Source organism: Sphaeramia orbicularis, chromosome 10 (assembly GCF_902148855.1).
Source record: "Sphaeramia orbicularis chromosome 10, fSphaOr1.1, whole genome shotgun sequence".
Taxonomy (NCBI): domain Eukaryota; kingdom Metazoa; phylum Chordata; class Actinopteri; order Kurtiformes; family Apogonidae; genus Sphaeramia; species Sphaeramia orbicularis.
Window position 1 is genome coordinate 7,761,444 of NC_043966.1, and position 18,029 is coordinate 7,779,472.

At 37.5% G+C, this 18,029-nt stretch overlaps 1 protein-coding gene across 1 annotated transcript in view; it reads right to left on the reverse strand.

Annotated features, from left to right (window-relative positions):
- Positions 1-12,304: 12,304 nt before the first annotated feature.
- Positions 12,305-18,029, reverse strand: part of rnf212 (ring finger protein 212) — a 10,312-nt gene continuing 4,587 nt past the window's right edge. The window contains exons 8-12 of the mRNA XM_030146117.1: positions 16,408-16,468; positions 15,279-15,326; positions 15,051-15,121; positions 14,214-14,283; positions 12,305-12,443 (exon numbers count right to left, since the gene is read on the reverse strand). Coding sequence (XP_030001977.1) covers positions 12,305-12,443; positions 14,214-14,283; positions 15,051-15,121; positions 15,279-15,326; positions 16,408-16,468 — 389 coding nt within the window. The remainder of the gene's footprint in view (positions 12,444-14,213; positions 14,284-15,050; positions 15,122-15,278; positions 15,327-16,407; positions 16,469-18,029) is intronic.

Sequence of the window (18,029 nt, forward strand, 5' to 3'; positions counted from 1 at the left end):
TGCCCACAGTCTGACTGCTGGGACTTTTTTTTTTTTTTTTTTTCCTCATGCAAGAGGTCCAGAATGTTGGTGATATGACCAAAATGATCAACATAAATTGGTTTGAGTCTTTTTTTTTTTTTTTGGTGTTTTGTTTGTCTCTGTATTTATATGGATGTATTTGTGGGGATGCGACCTGGATGGGGGGGGGCAAGTTTAAGAATTGCATAAGATATGCTTAAAGATGTAATTGTAATGGAAAAATGATAAATAAAGTTGTTAAAAAAAAAAAACAATTGTCTTGAACTACCATTTTTCAAGATAGCTGCCAATCGCGTTGTGTGAAAATTGATTTAAGCATAGAATTAGACACAGTTGATAACTAGAAGTACTCGGAGAGCGCAGACCTCCGCCAAGGCTGATCAGTGGCCCCCCCCCGTGGGCACCCCCACGCCAAGGAGGTTATGTTTTTGCCAGGGTTTGTTTGTTTGTCTGTCTGTCTGTTTGTCTGTCCGTTAGTGTGCAACATAACTCAAAAGTTATGGACAGATTTGGATGAAATTTTCAGGGTTTGTTGGAAATGGGCCCCCCCACCCCCAATCACCACCAAAATTTAATCATTTCTTCCTTATCCCATTTCCAACAAACCCTGAAAATTTCATCCAAATCTGTCCATAACTTTTTGAGTTATGTTGCACACTAACGGACAGACAAACAGACAAACAAACCCTGGCAAAAACATAACCTCCTTGGCGGAGGTAAATATTCATATTCTTGGTGTCTATTTCTATAGTTTGGGATGTGCTGAAGTCATTTGTTGTGGTTCCAGTCTGCTCAGAGGTCAAAATTTTGATTTGATTCAAGGTGGCGCTCAAAATCTGCTAAAAATTGACATTTTGCAATAATGTAGTACTTTTCTGTTCAGACTGTGGAACAGGATATTAACATTAGCATGCTTACTGTCACATTTATGTATTTATTGAAAACTTTTGGCCATTACAAAATTTTACATGGCAGTTGTTTTCCAATATGGCAGCAGTAACTGTTCTCTGACAGTTTATGATCAAGAAATTGTCAGCGGCTCATGGTTCTGTCCAGTGATCAGAAGTCATTCCTGTGAGCTGTCTCCCTCACACACACAGACCTGTGCATTTAAGGTCAGGTTAGACTAATTATGCAAATTAGTCTAATAAGAATGTCATGTTGTGCACAATTTCAAGTACTGGTTCTTCCCTGGTCTGACCATTTACAGATGAACCAAGTCCCAAAGTCAACCTACAGTACTCTGTAGATGAGCAAGTCAGTCAAATACCAACAACTGCAGTCAGCCATTGAAGAAAATGGCCGTCATGGCTATCAGGGGTCAAATCTGAGATGGCTCAATATCCAGATCTCTTCAGAATATTAACCCTTTCATGCACGAATTATGAGAACCTTAATCAAGATTTTTTTCCTGAGTGTTTTTATTTCTCTTTAGGCATGAAAAAAAACAACACAATTGAAAATTTTCTTATGAAAAATAAATAAACTAGAAGCACTCGGAGAGCGCACACCTCTGCCAAGGCTGATCAGTGGCCCCCCCCGTGGGCCCCCCCACGCCAAGGAGGTTATGTTTTTGCCAGGGTTTGTTTGTTTGTCTGTCTGTCTGTCTGTCTGTTTGTCTGTCCGTTAGTGTGCAACATAACTCAAAAAGTTATGGACAGATTTTGATGAAATTTTGTGGTCTGCGCCCCCCCCGTGGGCCCCCCCACCCCCGATCACCACCAAAATTTAATCATTTCTTCCTTATCCCATTTCCAACAAACCCTGAAAATTTCATCCAAATCTGTCCATAACTTTTTGAGTTATGTTGCACACTAACGGACAGACAAACAAACAAACCCTGGCAAAAACATAACCTCCTTGGCGGAGGTAATAATTAAACAAAAACTATATAAAAACCAAAAAATAAAGTTAAAAAAAGACATACAACTACTACTACTAATAATAAAAATGATCTTATGAACCTATTTTACATGAAGGTGCAAAAATGTCCATTCAGCTGGACACCTTGCATTTAATTTTTAAAACGAAGAAACATGTATTTACAGATAAATTGTGTGAAAACTCGGGGGGGGGGGCTTGTAGTTCTGGGGGTGAGAATATGCTCAGGGGAGACCTACACAATATTACCAATTCATGTCAGAAAAGATATGTAGTCTCTTAAAACTTGAATAAAGATATGTGCAAAAACAAACAAACAAACAAATCCATGAATATATAAGAGAACAGCTGTAGAATAACTGTCCACTGTAGTGACCAGTATACATGAAAGGGTTAATGTCTACATGTGTGCCAAATTTCATGCTTTTATCACAAAATGCACAATTGTTATGGATATTTTGGTTAAGCTGCCCCACTATTACAAGTAAACATCCACATCTTTGCTCTATAATTCTGCAGTATTGCTCCTGCATAGTGGCAAGAGTGTTAAATATCTTCTCTTAAAGTCTTATTTGTTGTAAATGTAGGTTGTCTTGTGTGTTATTTGTGTGTTTATGCTATTCCATGTACCGTTTAATACTGTAAGCGATGCAGTGCCATAGTGTACTCAGGTCCCAGCAGTAAGATAAAAAATGGGATAAAAATTAGTGAAAATATCTAAAAACAAACACGTAAAAACACATACATAAGGAAAACACACATACACACACATTCACCAATTAAAATACATCATGTTGCCTCTTTTTCCATTGTTTTATCTTTATTCTCTCTGTAAACTGATGGTTGTTTAAGAAACGAGAAGCTCCTCACTGCATCACTTAAAAGGTTAAAGAACTGAAACATATTAATGACTGCAGTAATTATTCAGTGGAAGGATCTGAACTGTGTGCTGAGTTAATGATGTGTGATGGAGTATGCAGGTACTAATTGCTTGTTTATTTCCAATATGTGAGCGGATTGTAACAGACTGTACATCCTGTAATGCTTCTCTTCTGCTCCTCTACAGGACTACAGCTGATGATGAATGTGCATAACATCAACAAATGACCAGAACACAGAGTCCAGAACAAATGCATCAATCTAGTAAGTTTAATAATCTACAGTAGGTTTTACAAAAGGAGAATCCTGATGGTAAAACTCCTAAAATATTTGAATGCTTCTATGAAACTGGTCCTAAAAACAGGACATGGGGGCTAAAAATTCAGACCAGATGTAGACGAATGTTATGAAGCAAGTTTGGAAGGACTTTGGGTCTATTTTAAAAATAAATACTTACTGAGATAAAAGAGGAACTATTTTTCAGATAAAACACATTTTTATATTATTTTGCATTATGTTTTATACAAAAATCTGCATGTAACACAGTCAAAAGGACACAAAAATGATGCACTACTATTTAAAAAAAAAAAAAAAAAAAAAATCTCTTTATTCTCTCACAGGTACATTTTGGGAATTAAACTAATTATGCAAGACAGAGTGTTTCACAAAAATGGCCGCTGTTGCAAATTAATTTGTGATTTATGTGTTTAACTGGGCAGGTTCTGTATGTAACGCCAGTGGACACGATGGGTTACATGCAAAATTATGTAAAATAATTTATTTGCATTTATCTGAGGTCATTATTTGGTACATCCTGGGGGAAATATGTCTAAATTTCTCTTTTATAATTGGGTCTATACAGCTGACAAAGTGCCAGATACAAAAATAAACACTGCAGAAATCTAAATCTTTTGATAATTTTTGCTTGTTACTTTAGCAGATTTTTTAGCTTGAATTAAGTAAAAAAAAAAAAAAAAAAAAAAAAAAGTTGAATTAAGCATGAATTAAGTTAAAAAAAAAAAAAAAAAAAAAAAAGTTGAATTAAGCAAAAAAATCTGCCAATGGAACAAGTGAAAATTATCTTGGTAAGATTTTCAAGATCTATTGTCTAAAAATAAGTTCTTATATCTCACTGAAAAGTTACTCTTTGGGTGATTCTGTCTTATTTTAAGTGTGATATTTAGACTATTCAATTCAATTCAATTCAATTCAATTCAATTCAACTTTATTTGTATAGCCCAATATCACAACAAGGTTATCTCAAAGGGCTTTACAGAGTCAGTTAGAGTAAACAACAGTCAAATGAACAGCAAGAAAATGAGTAGTGTCCAGGGCATCCCCCGTCCTTAGACCCTCCTTCTCGGCAAGGAAAAACTCAAAACCCAGTGGGAAAAGGGAGAAACCTCGGGGAGAACCACAGTGAAGGAGAGATCCACTCCCATGGACGGACAGGCTATAGATGCACCAGGACTGATGGACGTCCATTTGCAGATGTAGTTCTAGTCTACAAGGATGCAGTAGGGTGGACACATGGGGGGTCCATCCCGCTGGATGAGACAGGCAGGGGCGAGGAGGCCCATCCACAGTGGTGAGGCCGAGGACGTCCATCCAGACAGGTGGGGGAGGGGGTCAGGACACAGGACAGGGCAGGACACAGATGGGTCAGCGCAGATCCTGCCATCATTGGCTCCCAAGTGGTTACAACTGAAAAAGTAGCCACTCCCCCGGAGGGGAGTGGGGAAAGGGGACATCGGGTGAATAGCACTGCACAAACTAAGTTGGCTAAATATTAAAAATATAAGTGCAGACCAGAATGGTACGTAGAACCAGAAACAGGAGATAGGAGATAGGACTCTAGACTAGAAATGAGAAAAACACACTTGGTAAGATTTTGATTTTTTTCCGGTAAAAACTCTTAAAATAGATACGAGCACATTATCTGCACATCATCATGAGTCTTCTTGTTATTTCAATGTAAATAATAAACACTAAAGGTGATGAGATCATGGATTATACCCTGTAGACCTGCACTGAAACTCCACACACTTCAGAAAGACAAATAACTCCAGTGTGAAATCATTTAGTTCGTGTCGTGTCTTGCCCAAAGGGGATTACACTTACAGCACCAAAGGTACAAGAAAGAAAATAGTGAGTGACAAAGTGTGAAATCTGGATCAGATTAAGTAAGAAGCTTCTCTCTCACACATAGAGAGAGAGAGAGATGAAGATGAAGATGGAGAGGAAAAAGCTGAGAGAGAGGGGGAGGGGTCGGACAAGCTGTGGGAACACGCTGCTGAATAATTACCATTGACATCAGAATAGTTTTCTTTAGCTCTCTGAAGTGGCAGGGCTCATTTGTACAGCCTGGAGCCATGCAGAGGTGCATGTATGGGTGTGTTCGAAAGTGCACAAGAGAAAGTGAGAGGTAAAGAGGCTCCTGGAGGTCTGACTGGGAGGAAAGAAGCAGATATGTGACGTTAAAAAGAACTGGAGTTCATGCGTTTTTAGTGTGATATTAACCCTTTCATGCATAGTGGTCACTCCAGTGGACAGTTCTTCTCCAGCTGTTCTCTTGTATATTCATGGGTTTAGTTATTTTAGTTCCATATCAGCCAACACAGTGGACACTTATGCACCATCTCATAATACACTGACATTCATACTATTACTGTAACTACGCTGTTCTAGATAAACCTGATCAAGAGTAACATGTTTAAGTGTAAATCAAGTGCTTGTTATTGTTATAAGTCTGTAATTAACAGTTTGTTTGTTTTTTTTTAAAGTTGTGGTTTTTTTGTTTTCATGTAGAAATAATAAGTTACTACTCAAAAATCACCAAATTCACCCAAAAATTACCTTCAAACCGACTAAAAAGGATTTAAAAAACACCTAAAAATCACCCAAAAAAACACCTAAAAACCACGTAAATACCACCTAAAAATCATACAAAAAACCACCTAAAAATCTCCCAGAAATTACCCAAAAATGACCTAAAAACCACATAAACACCACCAAAAAATCATGCAAAAAACCACCAAAAAAATCACCCAAAAATTACCCAAAAACCACCTAAAAATCACCCAAAAAAACACCTAAAAACCACGTAAATACCACCTAAAAATCATACAAAAAACCACCTAAAAATCTCCCAGAAATTACCCAAAAATGACCTAAAAACCACATAAACACCACCAAAAAATCATGCAAAAAACCACCAAAAAATCACCCAAAAATTACCCAAAAACCACCTAAAAATCACCCAAAAAACACCTAAAAACCACATAAATACCACCTAAAAATCATGCAAAAAAACCACCAAAAAAATCACCCAAAAATTACCCAAAAACCACCTAAAAACCACCCAAAAGTTACCCAAAAACCACCTAAAAATCACCCAAAAAAACCACCCAAAAACCATGTAAAAAACCACCTAAAATCACCCAAAAATTACCCCAAAACCACCTAAAAATTACCTAAAAACCACCTAAAAATTACCCAAAAATTAGTCAAAAACCACCTTATTTTTGCACATTATCTCCACGAAGTGAGTAGTAACTGGTATTAGCATGTTCAAATGTGAGAAAACTTCAGATTAGTAGCATTAAAAATGTCTGCTAAAGGTTCACACTGTCTTCCACATATAATTTTTGTTGATAATTCATTTATCAGACAAACTAGTAAAGCAGGTAAACAAACAACTACCCCTGTCTGAGAAATGAATGACCTATAATATGCATTAAAAATGTTTTTATTTCATAGTTCTCACACAGTATATCAGTAAATACATGTTTCTTTGCTTCAAAAATTAAATGCATGGTGTCCAGCTGAGTGGACATTTTTGCAACTCCATGAAAAAAAGGTTCATAAGAACATTTTCTTTAGGCATGTTTTTTCATGCCTAAAGAGGAATAAAAACACTCAGGAAAAAAATCTTGATTAAGGTTCTAATAATTCATGCATGAAAGGGTTAAAAAAAAAAAAAAAATGCAACCGCTGTGTGCACATGTGCATCTGTCTGCATGTGCACAGGGGAGAGATTATTCTGATTTAGTCGTCTCTCTGTCAGCGGTGACACCATGACAGCTCAGCCCGCCTCAGGGAGCCATTTCTGTTTAAGTGGACCTTTAAAAAACAGGAAACGACTTTAAATCCCAGTGGAGCGCAGAGAAGGATCAGGCCTACTGACTCTGTACAATACCCCGACCTTCACACACACACGGAAGCACCTCAATGTAAAGTGCACACACACACACACACACAGTCACACCTGAGCCCTTTTCAATAGACACAATTCTCCACGCTGACAACCAGGGACAATAGAGGCAAAACGCAAGTCGACAAAGGCAGAATCTACCTGTCTGAACACATCGGGCCGTCCTCGCCACCCGCCTCAGCCTCTCCTCACTGTGATGACTTCAGGCGATATCTTGTTTCTATATGGTTACACTTTTCTTTGCCTTCACTTGCAGCTGTTTTGTAACAAGACTGAAGGTGAAATCTCATGTCACATTACATCCAGTGTGAGGCGGGTATGACTTTTGTTCAGGCTAGTTGACTATATCCCTACTTTCAAGGCGTTTTCTATGTTACTGCTGCATCACCTAAAAGCCAACATTAACTAGGGATGCACCGATACCACTTTTTTCCAGACAGAGTACAAGTACATACATTTAGTATTTGCCGATACCGAGTACCGATATGAGTACTTCATAATACCATTACAGTTCTTAGTTACTTTTGAAAATGGGCTTTATTGTCGTTATCATTAGTCTGACTGGAACAAAGGGCTGCTACTGACATTTAATGTGTTGGAATGAGCATTTCTCAATCAATCCACCAGGGGACGCTGCTCTTAATTAACCATACCCTCCTAAGACCCACTGTCCACATTTGTGGACAAGAGTTTCACAACTTTATATAAAAAAAAAAGAAAAGAAAAGAAAACTATCCACCACAAAAGACATTCCATAAAAATTTTAAAAATAGGACCAATGGCCCTGTAGCTTACCGGCCAAATTAAAAGCTTTGGGAAATGTATCCAGATGCCATTTATTATCACCCAGTTCTGTGTGTTTATTCTATTACAGAAATAGTCCATGTTTTGGTCATATTCCAATCAGATCTGTAAAAAATTCAAATTCCAACTTGATATCATTGATACTGATTTATTGGATCAATCCACTTCCTATCTCTTATAATGGGGATATTTTTTAAAGTTGCACCGAATCCAGAATCAGATCCGGATCCAAATAATTTCAATCCCTTGTGTTGACATCATCATACAGAAGCTGTATACCAAGTTTGAAGTCAATCAGAACTGGAGTTTCGGAGAAGACGACGATTGAAATTTTTTCCCCCTAAGAGCCCATGTTAAATTTTCTGTAAGTTCCCGAATCCAGAAGAAGATCCTGATCAGCATGTGGACATTATGTTTTGGTCATTTCCCCATCAGGGCTGGACTGTAGAAATTTGAACTTGATATCATTTATTATTTACTGAGTTATTGCATCCTTCCACTTCCTATCTCTTATAAAGGGGACATTTTTCAAAGTCGCACCAAATCCAGAATCAGATCTGGATCCAAATAATTTCACTAACTTTTGTTGACGTCATCATAAAGAAGCTGTATACCAAGTTTTAAGTCAATCAGAATTGTTGTTTCGGAGAAGAAGACGATTGAAATTTTTGTAACGGACAACAGATGACGGACGCCGCATGACGACAATAGCTTATGGCCTGTCAGGCGGTAAGCTAAAAACTGCATCTGAAAGAACTGTTGCATCATGATGTTTCCAATATAGGCGGTTATTTAATAAAAAAAAGGTTCTTACGAGGATACTGGAGAAATACCGTGAATAAAAGTGAAGTTTTTTGAGTAGAAGAAAGTCATTAATAATAAACATGGAAACGACAGAGGTGATACTAATGTGGATACTAATGTTAATATTGATGAGGGTAGTTGTTCTAAATCTGTCAGTAGTTTTTCTCCAACTCACACAGTCGTTCTTTGAACAGATCCTCTACCTCCACAGTTCCCGGTGGTATTCTCCGTCTGGGTACGCATCTGTGAGCACCTGGAAAATGGATGGAATACATGCAGAAGATGGACAGAACGCTCCTTCTGTATCCGTCTGTGTCTTTAATGTTACTTCCAGTCAGCGTTACTTTTGTCACCGTCATTTATTTCGTTAAATCTCCACACTGCTGACATTACTCCTCTGCTGCGTACCTGCTGCACTACACTCGAATGTCACGGTGCCGTAAGTGGTATCGGTCTGGTTGTATCGGAGTACTTTTACGAGTACAAGAACACACACTGAGTATCAGACCCGATACCTGATACTGGTATCGGTGTATCCCTAACCTTAACTCATAAAGACCCGAACAGCCACCGGCAACCAAAAGCATTTACTGAGCTACACTGTTTAACCCTTCATAGTTCACTCATAGAAATACTCTGAAATTCAACATTTCAACCTTAGTGTGTTATTGAAGGAACTAACAAGACTTTATGACTTTTGTGAAATTTTTCAACATTCTTATTTTGTACAAAATGAAGGTCAATGAAATTACAGAGAGCACAGACCTCTGCCAAGGCAGATCAGTGTCATCACTCCCCCCCCCCCCATCAATCGCCACCAAAATATGATCATTTGTTCCTTGTGCCAGTATCAACATTTCCTGAAAATTTCATCAAAATCCTTCCATAACTTTTTGAGTTATCTTGCGAACAGGCAGACAAACAACCAAAAAAATTATGTCCTCACTTACTATTGCTGCCACTGTCTTGCAATGCATGCGAAAATTACCAAAAATAGTCACTTGCCCAATAAAGGGTTAATACCTGTTGATCCTTGTTGAGCCGCATTATGTAATAAATTCCCATTATGTAATAAAAGTTCAAAATGTAATAAGAACGTCACTGTCATCTTGTAATAAAGCCGCATTATGTAATAAACTGACGCATTTTGTAATAAACTACATCAACAATTATATAGTAAATTTTTTCACATTATGTGTGAAGTTATTACAATTTGAGAAATTTATTACAAAATGCACTTGACACATTTTTATAAATAAAAAACAAAAAAAGTAATAACATGGTTCATTATGTAATAATTTTAATTAATATAATTTCAGAGCAGTTTAGAAGAAATTAGTCACAGGAGCTACAGGTAATGTAATCAGAACTTTAACCACACACTTTAAAGATTAATTTAACACATTGTTATTATATTGTCGTGTCTGATACAGTATCTTATGATCTTGGAAATGAACCATGTTATTACATTTTCCTGAAAATTAAAATGTGTCAAGTGCATTTTGTAATAAATTTCTCAAATTGTAATAACTTACTACATAATGCGAAAAAATTTACTACATAATGCATTGAGGTAGTTTATTACAAAATGCGTCAGTTTATTACATAATGCGATTTTATTACAAGATGACGTGACATTCTTATTACATTTTGAACTTTTATTACATAATGGGAATTTATTACATAACGCGGCTCAACATCCTCTAATCCTATCAATACATGTAAATAATTAGTGTAAAAATACAGTTTATCATCTTTTCCTCGTCATCAGATATGACCCATTTGGACGGTCAGAGGCTCCGTAGTTACTATGGAAACACCGTCATCTTCTACAACATTGATTCACCAGTAAAACCCATAAAGTCTGATAAATGACAGTGGATGGAAACACTTGGTTTTACATTGTTATTGATGTCTTCGCTGAAAAAGTCACTTATTCTTCAGTTTTTCTGTCTCTGATATAATAACCTATGAATTTACTCAAAAGCTTTTACGAACATCTACGAGATCAGTGAATTGAATATAGGAAAATATATGATTTACACTAAAAAACGCAAAATACAGAGGATTATATTATCATAAACGGTGATAAATTACTTAAAAATCATTAGATATAAAGAAAAATTCATTTGGGAACAGCCACAAAAGTAGCACTGGGTCTTTATGGGTTAAAACTGACATATTTTTCTGTAAGCATAATCCACCTAAACTCAACTGCTGCTGCGGCAGAATGAGCGTCACGTCAGGTTTTGCCTTTGGCTACGAACTGCTAAGGCTACATGGGTTGAGACAAGTGGATTACTCCAAGTACTCTCAAAACACTTTTACTAAACATCCCCAAAGTTGAAGAATACCTCACACAAAGTGCTTGTTAAATAACGCTGCACCAGTGGTTCTCATTTTATTTGAACTCGATTTTTATTCGGAAAAGTGTGTGGTATGTTAATCATAATGAAATATATATTGAATCACGAAAAAAATTATTAATATTGTTTTTTTTATCAATTACTAGAAATTTCAGGCGACCCCATTTAAATTACAGGTGACCCCATAGTTAAAGAACACTGGTTTACATTAATATAAATACTTTTCATCTTACCAGTTAACTAGGTCTTGCCTTGATTTATCCTAAATGAGCAAATCAACTTCTGGGTTGACTTGATATAAAAATCTAAAAAAAAAAAAAAAGCTGAAAGGCCCACAATTCTGCTGTCAGCAATTCTTTACAAATGTATTTCTTCATGTGTCTGTTAAAGGGTTAATGTGTTAGAACAGGAGTGTCAAATTAATTTTAGTTCAGGGGCCACATTCAGCTACATCTGATCTGAAGTGGACCGAACCAGTAAAATAGTAACATAATATATAAATAATACCAACTCCAAACTTTTATCTATATTTGACAGTGAAAAAAGTAAAATTAAACAATGAAAATGTTTACATCTACAAACTGTCCTTTCAAACAATGTGAATTACTTGAACAAACTGAAAGAATAAGTGTAATTTTAACAATATTCTGCCTCAGTTTATCATTTGTTCATTATAACGTACAGATCACAGTGGAATCTACAAATGCACACATTTAATATCAGGCAGAATGTTGTTAAAATTGCACTTATTTTTCTTAAGACATTACAGGTTATTCACATTTTTTTGTGAAATTATACTTTAAGTGTAAATACATAAAAAATATTTACATTTACAAAGAGAAAAATGTGGAGTTGTGAGTATTTATAGATTATTATGATAGAATTTTACTGGTCTGACCCACTGGAGATTGAATTGGTCTGCATGTGGAACCTGAACTAAAATGATTAATATCTTCAGTGTAATTTTTGCATTTCACAAATTCATCCCAAGGGCCAGACTGGATCCTTTGGCGGGCCGGATTTGGCCCCCGGGCCGCATGTTTGACATCTGTGTGTTAGAAGGAGGAGTGTAAAAGAGAGCAGTAATCCCATTTGGAATGATAATAATGTCTGACAACTGCCTGTATAAAATAGTTATGTCATTACGTATCAAACTACAAACTACTGCCAAAAGAAACAGCAACAACTATTTAAAGATCTTGTACAACATCATTCAATTACAACAAGCACTGTGTGATTAGTTTGAGTTTTATTGATTGTCAGCACCACTAACCCACTACAGGAGTGTGGTGTAAACAGGCTGATGTATTTGATTCTGCACAGGGTTGAGTCATAGTTATGAAGGAGGCGGACAGATCAGGGAGGACATAGAAGAGGAGTGCCTGAAGGAGGACGGAGGTTTGAAGATGGGAGACTTCCATCCTGAACTGTGGCCGAATGAAAGGTCAGGGGTCGCTGGTGTTGCCTGGAAACGACTGAAACAAGTAGAGAAGAGATCACAACGCGCAAGTATTTAATGAAATTTCAGCCAATTTCTGCAGCGGTTCAGACAAAGTAGAAGCTTAGAGTCAGCCACTGTTTTAGTCATTACCCTCTCCGCAGGGTATTGTCATCAGTTTGTCGTCCGTCCGTCTGTATGTGCAAAAACTTTGGCGTGGACTGAAGGCTGAGGGTTTTCATGTAGTTGGACTACACTCACTTTTCAAACCACCGTAGAACACTTAATAAGTGTTAAACTTAAATCACTGTCACACAGGAGTTAGTACTTGATTGCATAACCATTGTTTTTGATGACTTTCGATGGTCTAATAATTTTTCCCACGACTGTAGAACCCCTTTAAAGTACTCGTCATTATTAAAAGAATAATAAGAATTTCACTCCAAACTCTCTGTACACTCATGAGGAAAACATCTATTAACTAGAAGCACTCGGAGAGCGCAGACCTCCGCCAAGGCTGATCAGTGGGCCCCCCCGTGGGCCCCCCCACCCCCGATCACCACCAAAATTTAATCATTTCTTCCTTATCCCATTTCCAACAAACCCTGAAAATTTCATCAAAATCTGTCCATAACTTTTTGAGTTATGTTGCACACTAACAGACAGACAAACAGACAAACAAACCCTGGCAAAAACATAACCTCCTTGGCGGAGGTAACTCGAAGCACTCGGAGAGCGCAGACCTCCGCCAAGGCAGATCAGTGCCCCTGATTTGGATGAAAATTTCAGGAAATGTTGATACCGGCACAAGGAACAAATACATGATTACATTTTGGTGGTGATCAGGGGTGGGGTGGGGGTGGGGGGGCATGCGGGCCCACCGATTGGCCTTGGCGAAGGCCTGCACCGTCTTTTCTAAAAAAGCACTTGTAGAGCGCAGACCTCCGCCAAGGCTGATCAGTGGGCCCCCGTGCCCCTAACCCCTGATCACCAGCAAAATTTAATCATTTATTCCTTGTGCCAGTATCAACATTTCCTGAAATTTTCATCCAAATCCGTCCAGAACTTTTTGAGTTATGCACACAAACAGACAAACAAACCAACGCTGACAAAAACATAACCTCCTTGGCGGAGGTAATAACCTGTTATTGTGAATGTTAGTTGAATTGTGTGCATTTAACCTCCTACCACTCAGAGATGCGTTCTGATTGGATCTTCTTCCATATTATCCCTCCCTGACATTTTTGTTTTACTGTTATTTGTTAATGAAAATGTCAGTACATTCACATACTGGTTTTTATTTATCATAATGTTGTTGGTGAGTAACAACAAAAGTAAGTGTCAGTTCACATTATGGACCATATTTCAGTTTTGCCTTTAAGCCTACAAATGTTTATTCTTTTTCTGAAGCCTTTACTTCAAACAGTAAAAACATTTCAGATGATGCTGATGGCTCAAAACATGGTATTCGAAATCCCTCTGACGGGACATTTTGGAGACAATTTGACATATTAGTGTTGCTAAATGACCCACATTTTTACTTTTAAATTCAGTTTTGCTTTAGTTGGTCCATAAGGGATTATCCAAAACAAGAAGCTACTTATATTGAAATAAATGTTGGAATGGAAATTAATTAAAGTTCAGTCTCTGACGGGACATTATTCTGTTTTGACCCTGATGCTTATCGATCTCCTTTGGTGTACTTGAAACTTTCCAGATGCTGTTGAAGCTTCTCAACACAAAATCAGACAGAAAACCATTAACAATTAAGTGAAATGTGGTAAAATAAATTTAAAAAAAAAATCACCTGACTGTGGCTGAGCAGGCTGAATGGCTGGCCAGCAGGTTCTGATTGGTCCGTCTGTGAGGAACTGTTCCTAAACAAACACCACATAAATCCGTGATCATCCTAAATCACATAAACACAATGGTTCATAACAACTTTAAAAACGCAGCAGACATTTCAGAGCCATTACGAACTTAAGTGTTTCTTCTTGAATCTAATGAGGTTTCTGCATTTGGAAAGCAGATGGATGCTTCATCATCTGGGGTAATTTACTACTCACAGTTTTCATCTCAAACTTAATGCTCGCTAACTAACACCTGTGACTCACTCTGTGCTCCTCCATAATAAATGACACCTGTTATCTGTATCGTCTACGAACCATTACTCATATTGAAGCATTTACAGCCCAATTAATCTGCTGCTGTTTAAATATTATGATTTTCTCTAATGACTTTCTCACGCAGAAATATTGAGCCTTCACACATTCAGTCACGGTGTTCATCTCCCACAGAAGAGGCGAAATTTCTTGAGAAAACAAATTAAAGTGGAGGAACTCAGTAAGACACTCATTTGAACTGGTTCAATCACTATGGGTGGTCGACTGAAGCACCATCCAAACAGAGCTGGGATGCAAGATGATTTGTTGCTTAAATATAGTGCAGTTATGTTTGTGTCAGTGCGGAACATAATTTATAAATGTGCAATTCTAGACGCTCAGCAGGGGGAGTGTTCTTGGGTGTGCAACAGAAACAGATTATGGGGAATTTTTTTTACACAAACTGAAGCTTTTCCTCTAATCAAAACATACTGTTCTCTAATTGGTTAAGTGTTTTGTGGCAGGCGAAGAACAGTACATACCCATTCGTCCGTCCTGTGGAGGACTGGTTAATAACAATCTGGGGACACTTGGCTGAAAGACAGGCACAGAAAAAGAAAAGCAGAAGAAGTCATGTCTGTTTATTTGCCCGTGCTGTCCTTACTCTTAGTCTTCATGTACTTATGTCATAAAATAAACAGAAAGATGGTTCATACATTACATTAAACATATTACACAAATGGGTTTTTAATGTAGGTGAAATAATGACCCTTACTTTCTTGAATAAACTTCTTTCATCCACCTCCAGGTCCTTGGTGCTGCCAGACAGGAGTGCACACTTCATTAGTCTTGTTGAGTTTAGTTGGCTGAGCAACACGATGGCAAGTTTTTGGGGTTTTTTTTTTAAAAACAGGCCAAAAAACATTTACTTCATTCCAAAGCCAGATATCCAGAATGTAAAAAGACTCTAAACTTCCTTTTAAGGAGACGCTGAAGCCATTTTCCTACACAGTCTACAGTAAGTTTAAAGAAGGACATGTTTGTAATATTTTACTACTTAGTGAGTTCAGTAAGACTTGGACATAACTGTGCTTTATTCTGTACAAGGAAACAAGTCAATAATGAGATATTTCATGTGGTTTTCAGTCAATCTACACAGAGTAATGAAGGTATTGTATTGAGTTTAAGTTTGAAAAGACTTTCAGGTTTTCTTTTAGGACTATAATTGTAAAATAATGTTCTTTTACTGCAGGTTTGTATTTTGCATTGAATTAATCAAATTTAAAGCACGTCAGTAACAATAACATTTAATAATTCCCACTCTTTTATTTCTGATAAACAACAAGTAGGATTTGTCTGTAATACAATAAAACTAATTACTTGTATTCTGGGAAATTGAGTAATCGAATTATCATCTTTTTATTTTTTTAACTTCACCCTGCAGGCGATGCTGAAAAAGTGCTTAATGTCTGCTCCCCGCCGCCTAACCTGCTTCACTCTGTGGAAGAATCTAAAGTCACTGAGGATAAAACAACATTTGCAGTATTAAACTCAGTCACCCAATCAATCCTGTGTCAACGGTGTCTCGGAAACCCAATAGGGATTCTTAACTAAACCCAAGCAAAGCTGAGCTTTTTCAGGTGTGTGTACAGATAGCTGCAGGGCAGGGCAAAGCTATACAGCAGCTAAAGCTAACATAAGGCGTCGAGGCTGAACCCTGGATAAAGCTTGTTTGCACAGTGCAATACCTTCAACATGCTCTCTCCCCTTATGAGGTCTGAGGCATGATGAGGGGTAAAGAAGGGCAGAGTAAAGAAACAAAGCATGGGGACGGGGTGAAAGTGCAAATCAAAGATTAACCGAGAAGAAAACAGAGCTAATGACATTAGAGATACTCACACATTAGCAGATGAGGGGTGTCGAGAGTGCGACATGGGGGAGTTATAGGCGATCTGCAGGACTGACAGGAATCAAACAGAAACATTAGCAACCACAGTGTACCAATAATACCGTAATAAAGACACACTAGTGATCATTCAGGTAATTCTGTAATTAAATACAGATTTCAAGATGTGATCACTAAAAACATCAGTTGCTACATAAACCTCTTTACTTTTCTGAGACTCGTTTATCCTGCTTGACTAGGTTTTTTGCTGTTGGTATTACTAAATATTTTGTAGAACAAACGTTATGTAACAACTAGGAGACACATTGACCAGACTTTAAAATCCAACAGAACTGATGTTGAATCATTATATATACAAATGCAGAGCTGTAGTCGGTGTTTATTGGACTTAAGGTAATCTGCCTGCAGTGGTCTGGTGGACATCTGGATCCGCTCTTGACCTCAGGCCGACTTTCAGCAGTGAAGAGTACGGAATAATTCTGTATTAATGTTATTGAGGCTAATTTATAACTTGGACCACCACAGACATCTAGTAGCAGTACATATTAGACAGGTATTTATGCTAAATAAAATAACTACAACATGCATCATATTTAACCCATAAAGACCCAAACAGCCACTGGCAACCAAAGGCATCTACTGATGTAAATGATTTAATACCTGTTGATCCATTAATCCTACCAATACATATAAATAATTGGTGTAAAATACAGTTCGTCATCTTTTCATGGTCATCAGATATGACCCATTTGGACATTCAGAGGCTCTGTAATGAACATAGAAACACTGTCATCTTCTACAACATTGATTCACCAGTAAAACCCATGGAGTTGGATCAATGATAGTAGATTGAAACACTAGGTTTTGTGCTTGGTTAATGAAATATTTTGCTTAAAAAGTGTCTTTTTCTGCAGCTTTCACTGATTCTGATATTATAACAATCAACTTTAAACTGAGCTTTAATGAACATCTACATGATCAGTAAATGAAATGTAGGCAAATACCTGATTTTCACTGAAAAACGCAAAAATAAGACGAATAGTGTAATAAATGGTGATAAATCCCTTAAAGGTGCTGGAGACTTTCATGACCAATTTTTCATCAAATCTGTAAAACCTCAGTTGTATCCTCAGTATCACGAATCTGTACGTCTTTCTGTGATTACTCACCTGAATCTCTTGCATTACGGTGAACAATTTCAAAGTGCCATCCACTATAAACAAACCGTGTATTTACAAACCGACCTGGGAGGTCACTCGAGTATCTTCGGAATTTTGTCGCGACGTGCATTGTGGGAAACGGAGTTTCGCACACCCACCTGACAGCGGCAGCGCGACCATATGGTATCATATGGATGAAACAAACACACGGAAACGGCTGGAGGAATATGCATAGAAGGAAGGGAGTTCCTGCCGTTTCCGATCGTGTCTGTTCCAGCTTCCGCTGTAAGGTGGCTGCACGAGCCCATGTCACGACAAAATTCCGAAGATGCCCGAGTTACCTCCCGGCTCGTTTGTAAACACATGGACTGTTTATGGTGGATGGCACTTTGAAATTGTTCACCATAATGCAAGAGATTCAGGTGAGTAATCACAGAAAGACTTACAGATTCGTG